Here is a 15836-nt window from a genome sequence, read left to right as displayed (position 1 = left end):
AAACACACCATGGTCATAACCTGTCACTTCTCATAGCCTGCATGAATGGTGTTTTTCTCCACCTCTGAGCATTTCTGCAGGTTTCTGCTTCATTCTCCAGCTGACTGTGTGCTAACCTGGGGTACAAGAGGGCTTTTCTTTTCCCAGACACCTTCTCTTCCTTCCTCCCTCCCCAACACATCAGCCCTGTTTATTCTCAGAAGTTCCTGCTCTTTCCAAATCGCTTCCTGGTGGAATTTAGTGCCATTAACTTGCTTTTTTTTTCAGTCTTGCACCAGTCCTAACTGCATCCCCTGTGCTGAGTGCTGGCAGCAGCTGCTGGGCAGAGGAGTGGAAAGGCTGTCAGTGCACAGGGGCCCTGCCAAACACCTTCACTGCTGCTCAGGCTCTGCAAGGGGAAGGAAAATCCGCTCATGCCTCACAAGCCAAACACAAGAACTCTCTGAGGTGGCAGTCTCCTTCTAGAGTGCAAAGAAAATATTTCTACAACCACAGCAGGCATCAAGGCAAATTTCCATTTGGAAAAACTGGTATTTCACCATATAATGTACAAACAATCCCACCTGGAAACCTTCAACACTCACCAGATGCAGCAACCCCAGCTTGTGGGGAGTGAAGAGCTCTACTCTGAACTTGTAATGGCCAAAAATGTTTAACTTTTCACTTCAAACACCAGGGTTCAGAAGTGTTAAAAATAACTCTGAGAGGAGGAACTCCCCCAAAAAGCCCTTTTTAAAGTGGGTTGCTACAACCAACCTCCATTAGAAAAGGAACAGGGAGAAATCTACCAGTAAGATGAAAGAAAAGCACAGAGATTTAAAAAGAAAGAAAAAAACCTCATCTTTCTCAAGGTATCAGTACTGGACCAGCAACAGCACGGCAGCAGTGAGCAGAGAGCACACATTGTGAGGGCTGGAGAGTTTGCAGGACATGCCCTGATTAACCAGATGGAACTAGAACAGTATCACCTTCAAATCAGAGCTCTAGTCAGAGAGATAGTGCAAGATTACGTTTTTCTTGTACAACAAAGCTGTAAAGCTCCTGTGAAATGTAACCAATTTAACACTGGTTTCCTCCTGCATCTCTTTCACTTAGAACATTATCTCTGAATAGACATCAAAGCCCTGGAATACTCAGGAGCTGATCAAGCTTAAGATCAATATAATAAAAAGAAGTTCCCTTCTAAGGAGTCTCACTTTCATAAATCAGTTTCAGCCTGAAGAACACAAGCTGCCAAAACACCAGACCTTGCAGAATGTGGCAGAAAGGGCTGGGCTTCAAGTTTAAGTCAGCTAACAGAGTCTCTGCTCATAATTTCCAAGCTATAAGGATAACTGACAGGAGTTATTTTTAAAATAACTATGGAAACTAATAGTAGAGTGATCAGCCAAAGCTATAAACTCCACTTCAAAAAGTCTAAATGAGACAGGGAAGCTGCCAGCTGGGTGGGTTGTCTGCAGCTCAGCTCCCATTCACTAGTTAAACCTTCCTCTCTCTGGCACTTAGATCATGTCTACACCATGGGTGTTTCTCAACAGCATCACAGAAGTGCCTGGAGATGCCCAAGAACATGGTAAAAACACCAAAGAGCAGGGGCCTGTGACCTCCTTACTTGAGGACCCTGATCCTGACAGAGGTAGGACAACCAGAGCACTGGATGGGGCAAGCAGAAGAGCTGAAGCAAAAACCACACGAAGTGGTATCTTCTTTGTGGCTATTTGGAAAACAGTAGATCCCAGTGTGGCTACTGACTCCATGTGGAACGGAGTTTGGACAGTGGAGCCTTCCTTGCACTCTAATGGAACATCCTGGATCCCTCACAAGCACCAGAGCCAACAAACCTCTCAGCAAGCAAGGAAAGGAGAGCAGAGAGTCTTCCAGAAAAAACAATCTACTGCTGGAGTGGACTTCTTTATCCTGGTGGAAGAAATGCAGCAAATCCTGAGCTCTACATGGGGGTGACGAAAACCCCACATCATGTGGGGGAGTGCCTGGTTAAAGCAACCAGTGCTCACTGGTAGGCAGAAAGAAAGCAGCCCAGGTATGGAGCAGTGCCCAGACACAAGCACATTTTGAAGACCCAAAGCTGTTCCTGGTTTGAGACTCACTGGACTTGCAAAAAGTCTGGGGTATTTTTGTCCCCCTCTTTCCAGAAAGTGAGAATCAAACTTTTGCAAGGCCAGAACCACTCTCCAGACAGAAGGGTCAGCTATGGAGAGGACAACTTCAACAACACTGGCAGCTCTGCTAATGAAAATGATGAAATGTATGTGAGAGAATTCACACTGAGCTCAGGGGTTCAAGGGGAACACCTGAGGACCCCTCTAAAGGTCCTGCCATGATCAGAAAGCATGACCTGCAGGAACAATGTATGGTGAGATGGATCAGTGACACCATGATGAGACTGCACGGGAAGGAAGGAACCCAGGAAACAAACACCTTACACATTAACAAATCAGGATCTCTGAGGATCATTGGGTCCAGCTCCCCACTGCTCCCAGACCCACCTGAAAATAAACAATATGACTAGGGGCATCATCCAGATATTCCTTGATCTTTGTTAGGCTTGGTGTCATGATCACTGCCCTAGGGAACTGCTCCAGGGATCAGCCTCGGGATTAAGAACCTTTCCCAAATATCCAACCTGAACTCGTTTCCATTCTGGGGTACAAAATGTGGATTTTGAACACATTTGCCTGATACACTGCTCCTGCTAAAACAGAGGGAGGTGGTCCCAGTGGCCATGGCAAGAAGACACAAGAAGATGCCAGGAGGGCACTGGGAATTCCTGCCACACCATCCAACCAACCTTCAGCACTGGAGTTTTGCCACGGAATAAAACACAATTGGCATTCAGCACCCAGCAAGCACAGCTCCTCACCTGGCACCTTCAGTGCCCAGCACAGCTCCCACATGGCACAATCATTCCCCAGCTCCATGATCTTACCTTCCTTTTCATTTCGTCATCCTCTTCTATCCTGGCCCCACCAGCATCGCTGAGGACGGGGCTCAGCAGAGGGGATGAGCCCTGAGTGGCTGCATTCAGGTTCACCTGAAAGGCTGGGGTCAAGCCTAGGGGACTCTTCAGCACAAGGGAGGACAGCTGGGGCTGGTCCACAGGGAGGCCTGGGTGGGAAGACAACGAGAAAATGGAGTGGAAAAGGAGAGAAAATTATTTCAAACACAGTGCAAATAATGTGATTATCCACTGTTACAGCAAACCAGAATTGCAATCTCAATTATTTTTAAAAAGAGAAAAGAGAAAGAGCAAAAAGGCATAAAAATCCAAAGGTTTCAGTGTGTATCTCACAGCACAGGGAGTGTTCCCTGCATCCCAGGGCAGTGCAGTAAGGACAGACACACCGACAACCACAGCTAAGGGAAGGATAAATTGCTTAATGCCAAGGAAAAAATGCTGCTGAGTAGCAGCACAGTTCACAACACAGGGTTATACTGCAGGGACAGGAATACAGCTTTTAATTTTTGCTTTCAATGTAAGAGTCACTTTTCAACACAGGGAAAAGCTAGGACAAATTATTCCATGATTTGTCACTCCAGAAGACAAACTATGTTAGAAGTATATTCAGAAATATATTTTAATTTATTATTAATTTTTTTTTATTATTTTTTTTGTGGACTCTTTCCAGATTTCTGACACATCACAGTGAATTTAAGCCTTCTCTTTTCAGCTTTTTTGGACCAAAGGAAGGTAACAGATACACTACACCCACAGAATTCCTCCTAACCTCACATATTATTTTTCTGATATTCCCTGTCATAAATAATTGAGTTTTTTCCTATCAGTCAACTAAACAGCTATCAGCACTTAAGCAACTACAACTTAAACACCTTCCCAAGCCTCCCCAGCAGGATTTGTCGTGTCACAAATGCTAAACCGCCCACTTAAAGAAAAATGGGGAAATCAACAGCCAACCCCAAACTGCCAAATCATCATTTCCCAGACTATTTAGAAATCATCACAAAAAAAAAAAAAAAAAATATTGCTTAAAAAATATCAGCCCTTCCAGATATCCAGTATCTCCTCACACCATGATGGGTGCTGCAGGAGGAGTTTTGATTGCCAGCTGTTGAGGCTTGGAAAGCACACCCAGGGCGAGGCAGCCCCAGCCTGTAATTCCACATGGACAAACGCAGGAAGCTAAACAGAGCTGCACTCGGTCACCTGGAAGAGATTCAGATCATCCAGGCTGCTGAGTTAACTATTTGTACACTAGTCCAGCACCACTTCTGGAGCAGATTTTTGCTTCTCTCTGAGCATTTTGTCCATTCACATTGCTTTTAACATCACCCCAGGAAAGCAACACTAAAAAAAGCATTTGTTTCACCTATCCAGGCACAGGATTCAACTTTGCTTTTAAATGCCAGGAATGCTGAAAAAACAGCTTCCAAACAAATGAGTTTGCAGGGGTGAGGAGTTTCCTTAAGTTCTTGGAATTTAACATGAAGTAGCAACAAATTCCAGAATCTGTAACTTGAATTGCTTCCAGACAGCTTGAAAGCAAATGAAATATAACTTGCTATAAAGCACCCTGCTTTTTTGATTGGGTTGTTCTACCTTTTTTCTCTCCCAACAGAAGATGGCCAGTAAATTAATTGCAAACATTGAATCTGAAAGCAAGATCCCCTCCCCAAAGCCAGAGTGCCTAATGGAAGTGAGAGGCACATTCACAGAATCATAGGATGGTTTGAGAGTGAAGGGACCTTAAAGGCTGCCCAGTCCCACCCCCTGCCAGGGCCAGGGCCACCTTCCCCTGCACCAGGCTGCTCCAATTCCTGTCCAGCCTGGCCTTGAACACTTCCAGGGATGGAGCAGCCACAGCTTTGCTTGGCAAACTGTGCCAGGGCCTCCCCTCCCTCACAAGGAAGAATTTACTCCATCTAAAACTTCCCTCCTTCAGCTTAAGGCCATTCCCTCTTGTCCTGTCACTTCCTTTCTTTTTTTTTTTTTTTTTTATTCTAGAAGAGGCTCTAAGAAGTCACAGAACAGCTCAAGTTCACTTTTTGGCTAACATTTGCTTAATGAAATACTTGATGTAAGCTCAGTGCGATGGTGTCTTGGCAGATGGTGTTACAAGCGAGGACTGCAATTTTCATTCTCATAACCCAAGTTTTCTCCACCAGTGAAACACAGGGAGACTCTGGGCAAGAAGGTAGGATGTACAGCAATTCTCACTGAGAAGGATGGCAAGGGGAGAAGCTATTTCAACAGCTGTTCAATGTAGAAAACTCCTAATTAGGTAGAAATATTGATGTGAAGATCAAAACATGTGAATGATTCCCTTTGACATCAAACCTTGGTATTGCAAGGTCCTCCCTTCCCCACAGGCAGCATCCTCCAGTTACATTAAAATGGATTATTCTTTCAGAAGGATATTTCTGTGTTTCAATATTCTGCATGAAGTGGAAATTTGTTCTCTATAAGTCACACAAGCGTCCCAAATTGGTGTCTGTAAATGCTGTAAGCACAAGCCAGGCCTCCATGCAATGATGTGGGAATTCAGTGCTGTAGCCCAGACAGTCAGACATGGCTTGAATCCTGTACACAAGAAATTTCTGCCTCCACATCACACACAAATGCACTTAAGGCAACATCCAAAAATGCATCAGTATGGTATAATATTCCACATACTCAAAGATCTTCAAGTATACTAATACTTCTTAGTCACACCACACAGTTAGAAATGTATCCTTAAGCAAATAAACCCACAGTTTCATAAAGACCAGCATACACCTAATAGAAATAAAAAATAAAAACTAATCAATAAAACATTCCAAAAGCTCTGTAGTATGCAAGAGCACAGCTACAGAATCTGGTGAGAATGCTGAGGATATCCTCCACAGCTACTGTGCAATATTGGTCATGTAGAAGCAGGCTCCATTTAATTTTCACTGAGATAACAAGCAGAATAATAAGATAAAAAGCTTTTGGAATCACTTTCCAGTTATTTTTTCAGCAGGTATTTCCATTCTTCAATCTAAATTCAATTCCTACACAGAAAGCCAGATTTGAGTGTACAGGCTGGCCAAAACAAAAAATACAGGTTCTGTAAGCTTGATGCCTGGATGCTTTAAATAATTCAGACTAGTAAAATAGTACCCCAATAATACTGAACATTATGGGATGGACAAAAGCTGTGTGAGGGTCAAATGTCAGCAACAGCTCCTTATCAAATGGAGTGTCTCTTGCATGTCACAGAAAACCTTTGGAGATACAGCTTTATTATTATATCATTGCTATTATGACTGCTTCAAAAGCTGAGATGATTTTCAGGCTAAAGCCCTGCAGAGACTGACTAGAGGACAATGGGAGCCTGCTCTGAGCCTTCTTTCCACCCAATGCCCTGCTGAATCCATCACATGCACAGACCAAATGGTTATTTCTAGAGTGAAAATACACAGTAGAGTGAAGTCATGAGCAAGCTGATGTACTACAAGTAAAATCCTGGATATTTTCCCTATTTCAAAACATGACAACTTAGCAGATTTTCCCCTCTGCAAAAATCTTCCATTTAAAAAGATGAGAAGTAGTTGGGAGATAAGAGAATCTCAAAAATTATCTAACAACCTAAAGAACCTATGCAAGAGACTTTAAATTTAAAGGTCTCTTTTTATCCTCAAAAAAAAAAAAAAGTGAAAATTAAAGCACATTTACAGCACTTGGTGTGTGCCCCAGTGCTGTGTACCTGTGAAGTCACATCTCCAACCTACCAGAATCCTAAGGTTGGCCCTGGTTTTATGGTGATGCCCATAAAACAGGTGAAACAATCCAAACCAACCACCCTTCTTTTGCCACCTTTCCACCTTGTAAAAGCCCTGTTTGCAGGGGAAAGGATCTACCTAAACATTGGCCACAGACACCTGAAGCTAGAAAACATGCAATCACCTTCACATGCTATGTTTGCAGAACAGGACAATCTTCCAATGGAATCAGATATACAGGAAAGAGAGTTCAAGGGATATATCCAGTCTAAAAGAAAAGGTCTCCACAATAAATATAATTCCTACAAAGAAATCTGAGCTTCTAGACCTGTTTGTATCCCAAGCAAACGATCTGCACAAACCAGGAATTTGAAACCCACACACCAGTGTTTGCCTACTGTGCTCTATTTTCAACTAAGTGCTACAGGGGGGGAAAACTGTGTGGAAAAAGCTGGGAATAAAACAGATAAGATGCCTTGGCTAGGAGAACAAGTATTTATTCTATTTCAAAGGTAAGGGAAATGAAAATAAAGCTAAAAAGCCCGTGTTGTCATTTATATCAAAGTTTTCCTTGTTTTATTGCATAAACAATTAAAATTATGAATTAGTACAAATCTGTAGGTTCATAATTGGCAATCTGAACAGACACAAAGATACTCAAAACCCCAACATAGAATTCAATAAACATTTACCATATAAAAGATAAAAGTTCAAGAGATCAATTAAAAAATTCCAGCTCTCTTTGTTTGAATGTAATCTTTTCCTGGCAAGAGTAGCACCTATGGAACTGGGGAGTCCCTCTAACCAAGGCACACGTACCCCTGTATGTACCGATAAACAGGAAATTTGGCATTCGAGCAACTGCAGAACATTATGACTTTTGAAAATGTACAGGAAACCTTCCCACAGACCAGGTTCAATTAATCATGTTCCAAATTTGAACTTGCAAACTTCCAGCTCACCCACTGGAACAATCCTATGGGAGCCCATGGGAAGGTAATTAATTAAGAGTAATTAATGATTGCGTTTGGAAATGTAAAGTCTCCCCATCTTCAGAGAGAGAATGTATATGTACAGACATACATATACACACAGCCCTTGTGACAAGTGAGGTGTAAGAGTCCCTAAAAATGACAGCCAATGACAGCTAAAGGACTATGTTGAGACCTGTGATTACACTCATTCAGTACTGAGTAATTATGGCTTAGAACATTTTGTAAAATGACAATAATGGGAATGACTTACCGACAGGTTTGCACCAAAATAACCGTAAAATTATAACAACTTTTAAGAGTGTCTTCACAAAATCTTACTCCTACCAAGACTTGCAACTAGACAAAATCTACCACCACCAAATAAAAACACCCAATACCATAACCAAGCCACCAAAAACACCAAAATAAAAATCCCTTAAACAAAATCACCTATGACCACAATACAAATAAGCACAGGAAAAAGGAGATCAATACTTGGTATTATCCAGATTATTCAGCAACTCTGAAATTTACTGGAAATTAAAGTGAAAGTTGAGGGTAGATTGATATATTGCCCTATTCCACCCTAAGATAAAATATGGCAAGTCCTGGGAATATACAGCATGTATTACTTTACTAATGAATACTTTAAAATTACAAAGTCTACGCAAAATAGATAACACAGGTTAGTAAACTTAACAAAGCTTAACCAGGTGGTGGATAGGTCAGAGAATATTCCATGACCCATGTTTTGTGCAAATTAAGTTTCATTAACTGCATAGATGACAAACAAAAATGCTCTGATGTAGCACTTTCCATTTAATAAACGTGTTTAAGCATCAGAAGGGCTGTAAGTACACACATAGAGAAGTACAGGTGGGGATTAAATTGCTCACTCAAAACCCATTTTGCTTTCTTTCAGTCACACTGCAACGTTCAGCTGAGCACTGCAGAGAGCTAAGCCCAGCAGCCTGACTCACTGGGAAAAGCCACTAATACTGGCATGCATCCTACAGCTGCCTGTGTTTGCTAAAACTGAACAGAGAGACATGGAAGGATGGAAAGGAGTCCTGCTTCTCTGTGGGTTCCTGGCACACTCCCTTTGCTGAGCCAGCGCTGCAACAGCTGCTGGGAGCACTGTGTAAAGCACACCTGGAAAGCCCTGTGGTTCTCCTAATGGAAAAACACAGCACTAAAACCTCTGCACTGGTTAGAAATGTTTGTACCTGTGTGTGTCCCCATCTCTCCACGGGCTGGGAGGCACAAAGCAAATGTGCAAGGATGTACCTGCAGAGGGGCAGGGGGATGACTGCTTGCTGGCCACAGACTCATAAAGTTTACACCTAGGTTTTATCTGCTCTACCACAGCTCCTCAAATGCTGCTTTCTTGCATGTGATACTTGACAAAGATCTTCTTGATCTGGCCATTTTTCCTAAGTCATTTCCCTTGTTTTCCATGCCCTTGTGGTTCCCACAGCAGAGGTCAGTGCCTAGGGTCTGCAAGGCTCCCTGGCCCTCACACTGCCAGCTCACCACTCACCCTCATGAAAGGAAAGCTTTTTTTTCCTATTTCTCAGGAAATAAACTGAAATCAGTACCAGGAACTAAGTTTTAGTATCAACACCATAACAAGAAAATAAAACAAACCACAGGGAATAACACTGGATTAAGTGACACTGCCAGGACTCCACGCTGCTCTCCAGGCCATCACTCCCCTCATGCTACACAAAAGTAAATGAAGGGGACAGAGCAGGGAAAGACATTCCTTGTCTCATCTTCTACCACCTCAGGAGACAGCCTGGGGAGAAGAGGACAGCTCCACTGCACTGAAATAACCCACACATGGTACTCGAGCTCCCTGAGAAGGTCTGAGCTGCCACGCTCCCTTGAGGGCAGCAGATTTTCTCTCCATCTCCGCTGGGAAGTGAATCTGAACTTATGTCTCTGAAGGAAATGATGAAGAACCTTTGCTCACAGCTTTCTTGCTATAATAAAAGCTCTGCTTATGAACCAATTTTTCTGCTCTTTTCTGTCTGTTGGGAAACCTTGAACAAAACAGCACAGCTCAGCATGCAAAGATATCATCAGAGGCCATATGGCTTTGGAAATCAAGTGAAGCACAGAAGGAAACCATGAGAGCTCTATGCTATCAGTCAGCCAGAGCACATAGAACTAACAGAGGAACAGCAGCAGCTCTGAACTCTCATTCTGTACCTAAAACCTTCATCTAAACAGATCTGTACCAGGGTCAAAGCTTCTCTCAACTCTTCCTCACCTGTAGATCCACACAGCTTGCCCTAAGATAGAAGATTGAAATCCTAGTCACTACCATTCCTTTGGAAAACAAAAAGGGCACTATGTTAGAAATCTTATTGTTTTCTTGGAAAAAAAAAGAATCCCTGAGAGTTAGAACTGCCAATAAAGATCTGCACAGTTTAAAATTTCAAAGGAAGAAAAACACTGAAGATGCCTTTTCAAATTAACTATGATGCAAGAAGGCAAATTGGCAAGCCTGTACATTGAAAATACAGCAAAAAGGCAGCTTTTTCCCAAGGGCTTTTGAAAACTAAGGGAGTTTAGTTGGATTTATTCCCTGTTCTAACACATTTAAAGGAATGCTTGTGACTGGGGCACAGGACATGAAACAGAGGCAGACACAGTTCTATGTCATAGCTGAATCCTGATTATTTTTTTAAAAGATCAAAGATATCAACAGCCTTTCTCTACATCTTTAGCTATATACTTGTCCCTGATGCTACCACCTGTTATAGAATTTGCAGACAAAATTCTGTCTTTTTGCTGATTTTCTTTATCTTCCTTAGGTTACATACTGTAGTTCATTCTGGGAAGAAATCAGACAAATCACACAGAAACATACTTAAAGGCTCTCTACACCACTGCAGACCTCCTCCAAGTCCTGTTTCAAAATGTCACACCACACACCCACAACATCATCTCCACAGCCCTGAATAAAGTCCCACAAAGAGCCAAAACACACATTCAACAGGAAAGAAATAAAATAGAGGTAACATACAGCAAAAAAAAAAGAGCACCTTGTAGTGCATTACTGGAGGTCTGAGCTAATACTTTGCTCTCAATGTGTTTTGTCTTTCTGTGCTGCTGGCAAAGGGGACAGGATTCCCATGGGACAGCACACATTCCACTCAAGCACAAGATAAAAGCAAGCACTGTGCAGAATAGTTATACCTTGGTAAAACTAACCTGTAAGAAATGGATGACTAAAGGAGGTTTTATCTCCTCGAGTTCTGCCTCATGTTGAAAAGTATTCCATCAAAGTTTTAGTGATCAGAATTTTGAGAAACAATAGTATATTTTTAAATGTCTGAGTAAACAGTGAAGGTCTTTAATGATATATCAAGACCATATTTAAAGTGGTAGCAATAATATTGACCATAAAGTTATGTTTGTAACTAAGCTGCTTATTTTGGAGGCATCAGCTGTATTAGTACTGCAGTCTCTCTGCACAGGACTGAAAACTAGGCAGAAGGGAACCCCAGAACCAAGTGGCTGAAGGAGATGATGCTTTCCATCACGAGATTTGGGTCAGGTGCTATGGATTTCCCATTCTTGCTTGTGTATAGTGTAAAAAATGTTCTTACAAGCACAGAATTTCACCCCCACAATCCATGGCAGTTGGGAAGGTCATTTCACACCTTTTGTTGCTTCGTTTCAATAAATGTTGCTAAATTAAATGTGACCAGTTAAGCAACAATTCAGTTGTCTTTCCATTACACTTCCAAACTTACAGCTCAAGCCTCACATCAAAGTTCTCTGTCTAAAAGAATTTACAAAAGCCCTGAAGCTCTGACTGTTGTCTATAGTATTTACCTCTCCTAACAACTCAATTTCTCAGAAAAATTACAGTATTTTTCTGAATACAGTCCATATTTTAAAGAAAAAGTTAAAGGCAACACCAGATTTACCACCAGCTGTTCTCCACAGATACAGGACACTTTTCTGAATTAATTTGTGAGGATTTTTATGCAGAGTGATTAATAATGAGAAAGAAGGGAAATGTGATGGGGATTAAGTGCTTTTATAGTCTCTGTGTATCTCCAAAGTGCTGCAAAATGTTTGCTGCTGGATTGCTGAAGACACCTGGAAGTCAGCAAATAAACTTGTCTTCACAAGAAGTTTGGAAACTGCTATTTCCATCTGGTTGTATACACATTCCCTCTTCCAAACTACCTTCCAAGGTAGGTATAGGCAATTTATTCTTCAAAGAATACCACAGATGTTTTGAAGGTTGAACCTTTGCATAGGTTGGTATTTTAAAACTGTCCTTCAGAGATGATTTGAAGATTGTTCAGGGCTTTTTTTTGATTATGGGAACAAAAAGAAACCCAAAATGAGGATCTTGCTACAGCACAGGAAAACAGGCAATTTAGTGGATGCAGCTGCAGGTTAACAAGCATGTGCAAAAGTGACTGTTTTATTTGGATTTTGGAGGAACAGCGTATTATATGAGACTCTTACAGACAAATTTACAGCTGAAGAAATCCTTTAGTAGACTGTAAGTTGTGATGTCTGCATGAGCCAGTTGATAGTTACAATTCCCTGAAATCAGTGGTTTTTTTCCCAAATGTAGTATTTTCCAACATTGTAGCCTATTATAACCCCTTCTTGACGTAGTGTGATGCAGAAACACAGCATCCAAACTTGGATGCTTTGAGAGACATTGAAGAGGCACAGAAATTTTAAAAAAATTTAAAAATCAACTATGTTATCTGATTTAAAATCCAGCCACTGGATTGACTCATATCACACCCTATTGACTTCCAAGCCTGAAAAGCATACAGGGGGATCCATCACAAAAAATCAAGACTAATCAATTGATTTGTGTCTTCTCTGTCCAGTCTTCTTGCGTGAGATTTTTTAAATTATTCTGAAAGTCAAAGGCATAGCTGTCACCCGTGGTTTGAGCAAAGGGGTTACTAAAGAAAAGGTTCACATCTGGAGGCGCAGCTGTTTCCGAGTCCCAGGAGTCGGTGTCGGTGCTGCTGGAGTCTTCTGTGGTGGTGGGTGGACAGCTCAGCTGCTCCAGCTGGTCGATAATGTCCGTGATCTGGAAGGCTGAGCTGGACTCGGAGCGCACGGAGTAGGCGGGGAAGTTGAGCATGGAGCTGGCCTCGGAATGGTTGGCAGAGCCGTAGGTGTGCAGCGAGGAGGTCCCGTTCAGCGGCAGGTTGTTGAGGGAGCTGCTCTCGGAGCGGTTGTTGATGAGGGAGCTCGTTTCCGAGGGGCTCAGGAGGCTTTGCATTCTGCTGGCTTGGGCCTTCACCTCAAACAGCTCTGAGGTATCTGATGGCCTCTCATTGCCGTTGAAATCGCTCCCTTCTTCAAATTCAAACTCTTCCATGTTCATATCCACGGCCTCGGTTGAGTACCTGTCAGGGCTCGACTGAGCAGAGATTGTGTTTTGCTGGAGGGCATGTGCAGTTAAACCAGCTGACTCTGACAGACACTTAGAAAACTCAGAACCTTTTAATTCTAACCCACTGTACACATAGGAAAATGCCTCAGAGCCCCCAGCAAAAAAGGACATTTCTGCTGGGTCATCATCAATGAACTCCTCTGACACCTGTAACGGGGAATTTGTCAGTGTGAAAAGAGGGGCACCTCGGCTGCCATGCTGCTGCTCTTTTTCAGCAATGAATACACCTGTGGTAAAGTCATCCTCATCATTGTCATTTTTACAACCAGCAACCCTGCTCTCCTTACTACTCCTCTCTACATCTACATCTACACCGCAACCACTTTCAGCAACAGGACAAGACGGGTCACAGTTTTCTGCAACACTACCAAACCCAACACCTTGGAGCACAGGAGATCCAGGCCGCTGCATCAGCTTCCTCCCCGCTTCTTCCACTGGTGCTGCAGTGCTTTTGTCTGGAGTCCTCGTGTACGCTGCTCGGGGGTCCAAGGAGGAAGGGCTGGATTCAGCAAACATGGGCAGAATAGAAGCGGGACTGGCCAAAGAGTGAACCGAGTGGAAAGGGGCAGCTGTTAAGGCAGGAGACCCTGGAGTTCTCAAGCCCTCAGTGAATGGGACACTCTAAAAGGGGAAAAAAAAGCAGAAACACAGCAGATAAAAAGGTTTTTGGAATACATGAAAACAAATGTAACATCCAGTTACATCCATATGCAGAAGGAGTTTACACTTCACAGGAGCTCGCTTTACAGCAGACACTGTACAGAACCTGATCCAGCAGCCCATGTAAAAGGCAGAGGCTTTTTCCTTTAATTCTGATAACTGGATGGAAAGTTATAAGCATTTATTTTATAACTGTACAAGCATACACAAAGAAAAAAACCAAAATGACAGTGAAATTCTGTGATGCTTCCTGAACCTCTCGCATGTAACACAAGAGCATTCAGTGAAAGGATTGTTTCTTGCCCCATCCTGCAGAAGGCATCTTACAACAGCTCTGAGACTGCCAGAGAGCAGTCAGAGAGTACCTGGAGATAAACGAATCCTCTGAAATAACAACATCCTAGAAAGTCCAACACTTCCTTTTCAGTTCAGCGGAACTTTGAGTTAAATATTAACTTCACACTCCACTGACTACAACTATCAAATCAGTAACACCAATGAAATAAACCGTGCAGCCACACAAAGAGCAAACAGTGGCAGCAATTCTGGTGAGTTGACTCCTCCACTATCAGCTCAGAAAGCTGTTTGTCCATGCCCCTGACCACAACACCAAGAGTGCTGCAGAACTGACCTGCTTTGGCACATCTGTGTTCGAGGTGCGAGTGGATGCTCTGACCTTGCTGTGCCTCCTGTGGAACAGAGCAGCCTGTCAGCATCCAAGACATGCATCAGCCTCATTCCTTCCCCCACCACTTATGGCTGAGCCAGTAGCCAATAGAAACATCTCAAGCTCTATTTTATCGGGTTTTGTTAATAACTAGTTTGAGTTTTAAAAGGTCAAAAGAGTTATAAATTAAATGATGCATGAGTAAGAAATGTACCAAAATGGAATAAAGATCCAGATCATTCACAGAATCAGAGAATCATTAAGACTGGAAAAGGCCTCTAAGATCAGCAAGTCCAGCTGTTCCCCCAACACTAACCCATGTCCCCAGGTGCTTTATCTCCATGTTTTTTGACCACCTCCAGGGATATGACTCCAACACTTCCCTGGGCAGCCTGTGCCAGTGCCTGACCACCCTTAGAGAGAAGAAATTTTTCCCAGTGTCCAACCTAAACTTCTCATAGCACAACCTGAAGCTGTTTCCTCTTGTCCTGTCACTTGTTACCTGGGAGTAGAGACTGACCCCCACCTGGCTGGTGGGGGTTTCTTGGTACCACTGAAGGAGACTTTAAGAACAATTTGGGGCTGAATACTAACTGAGTATTAAACAGCACATTTTAATTTAAATGCATCATTATGATAAACATCAACAGAAGAATGGTTTCAGAACCAAAATGAGCTAATCCACAACAATTTTATAAATTCACTCAACCATATAAAATTTTTTATGTTAGACCCCAAAAAGTGGTATCCTTCATTACACTCATGGTTAGATTAATTCTATGTCAATAATTACATAGAAAATCAAATTTTCAAATAGAAAAGGAGCTCAACTGGAGTCTGAGACATTAATAAAATGAATAATAGATTAATGCAAAAATTTTTAAATTACTATTAAATCCGTATAATCTTTTGGATTAGGAGTGAGAGTTTCCCACACATCATTTGGATTAGGATTTGGAGTAGGAGGAATTTCCCACATGTAGACTGGTCAGCTTTGGAGTCAAGTAAGGAAAAAACAATTTTATAATGAAAACACATATTTTTAATTTATATATTTATATGTTTAGAAACAATTGAGTATTTAAGGTCACAGTTTCAAACTTGCAGATCCCAAGTTCCACTATGTGCTCTGCTGATGGCACAGCTACAGTGGCACAGACAGGTCCTCACTGACATTATGGAATCTTCAGTACATGCTGAACTTTCAGACAGCTAAGCCACACATTGTCCACAGACATCAAACCATGGTACCAAAACTTTCCTAAGCTTCTTTTATCATCACAAAATAATACTTTTATTTTTTAGCTAAACGTTTTAGTTTAGCTACCTTAGGTACCTGAGAATGAGCCTGCCTCCAAGC

At 42.2% G+C, this 15836-nt stretch overlaps 1 protein-coding gene across 21 annotated transcripts in view; it reads right to left on the bottom strand.

The window, feature by feature from the left end:
- FARP2 (FERM, ARH/RhoGEF and pleckstrin domain protein 2) overlaps positions 1 to 15836 on the bottom strand; it is a 72540-nt gene that overhangs the window by 18418 nt on the left and 38286 nt on the right. For all 21 annotated transcript variants that reach the window (XR_015274350.1, XR_015274352.1, XR_015274354.1 and 18 more), the window contains exons 12-14: positions 14441 to 14498; positions 13530 to 13770; positions 2948 to 3126 (exon numbers count right to left, since the gene is read on the bottom strand). Coding sequence is in view for 12 of the 21 variants with exons in the window: in XM_086843498.1 (XP_086699624.1) it covers positions 2948 to 3126; positions 13530 to 13770; positions 14441 to 14498 (478 nt within the window). In the remaining 9 variants the exon portion in view is untranslated. The remainder of the gene's footprint in view (positions 1 to 2947; positions 3127 to 13529; positions 13771 to 14440; positions 14499 to 15836) is intronic.

The sequence above is a fragment of the Cyanistes caeruleus genome, chromosome 10 (assembly GCF_971803275.1).
Source record: "Cyanistes caeruleus chromosome 10, bCyaCae1.hap1.1, whole genome shotgun sequence".
In the NCBI taxonomy this organism is placed as follows: Eukaryota; Metazoa; Chordata; class Aves; order Passeriformes; family Paridae; genus Cyanistes; species Cyanistes caeruleus.
This window is presented reverse-complemented; position numbering and strand designations above follow the sequence as displayed.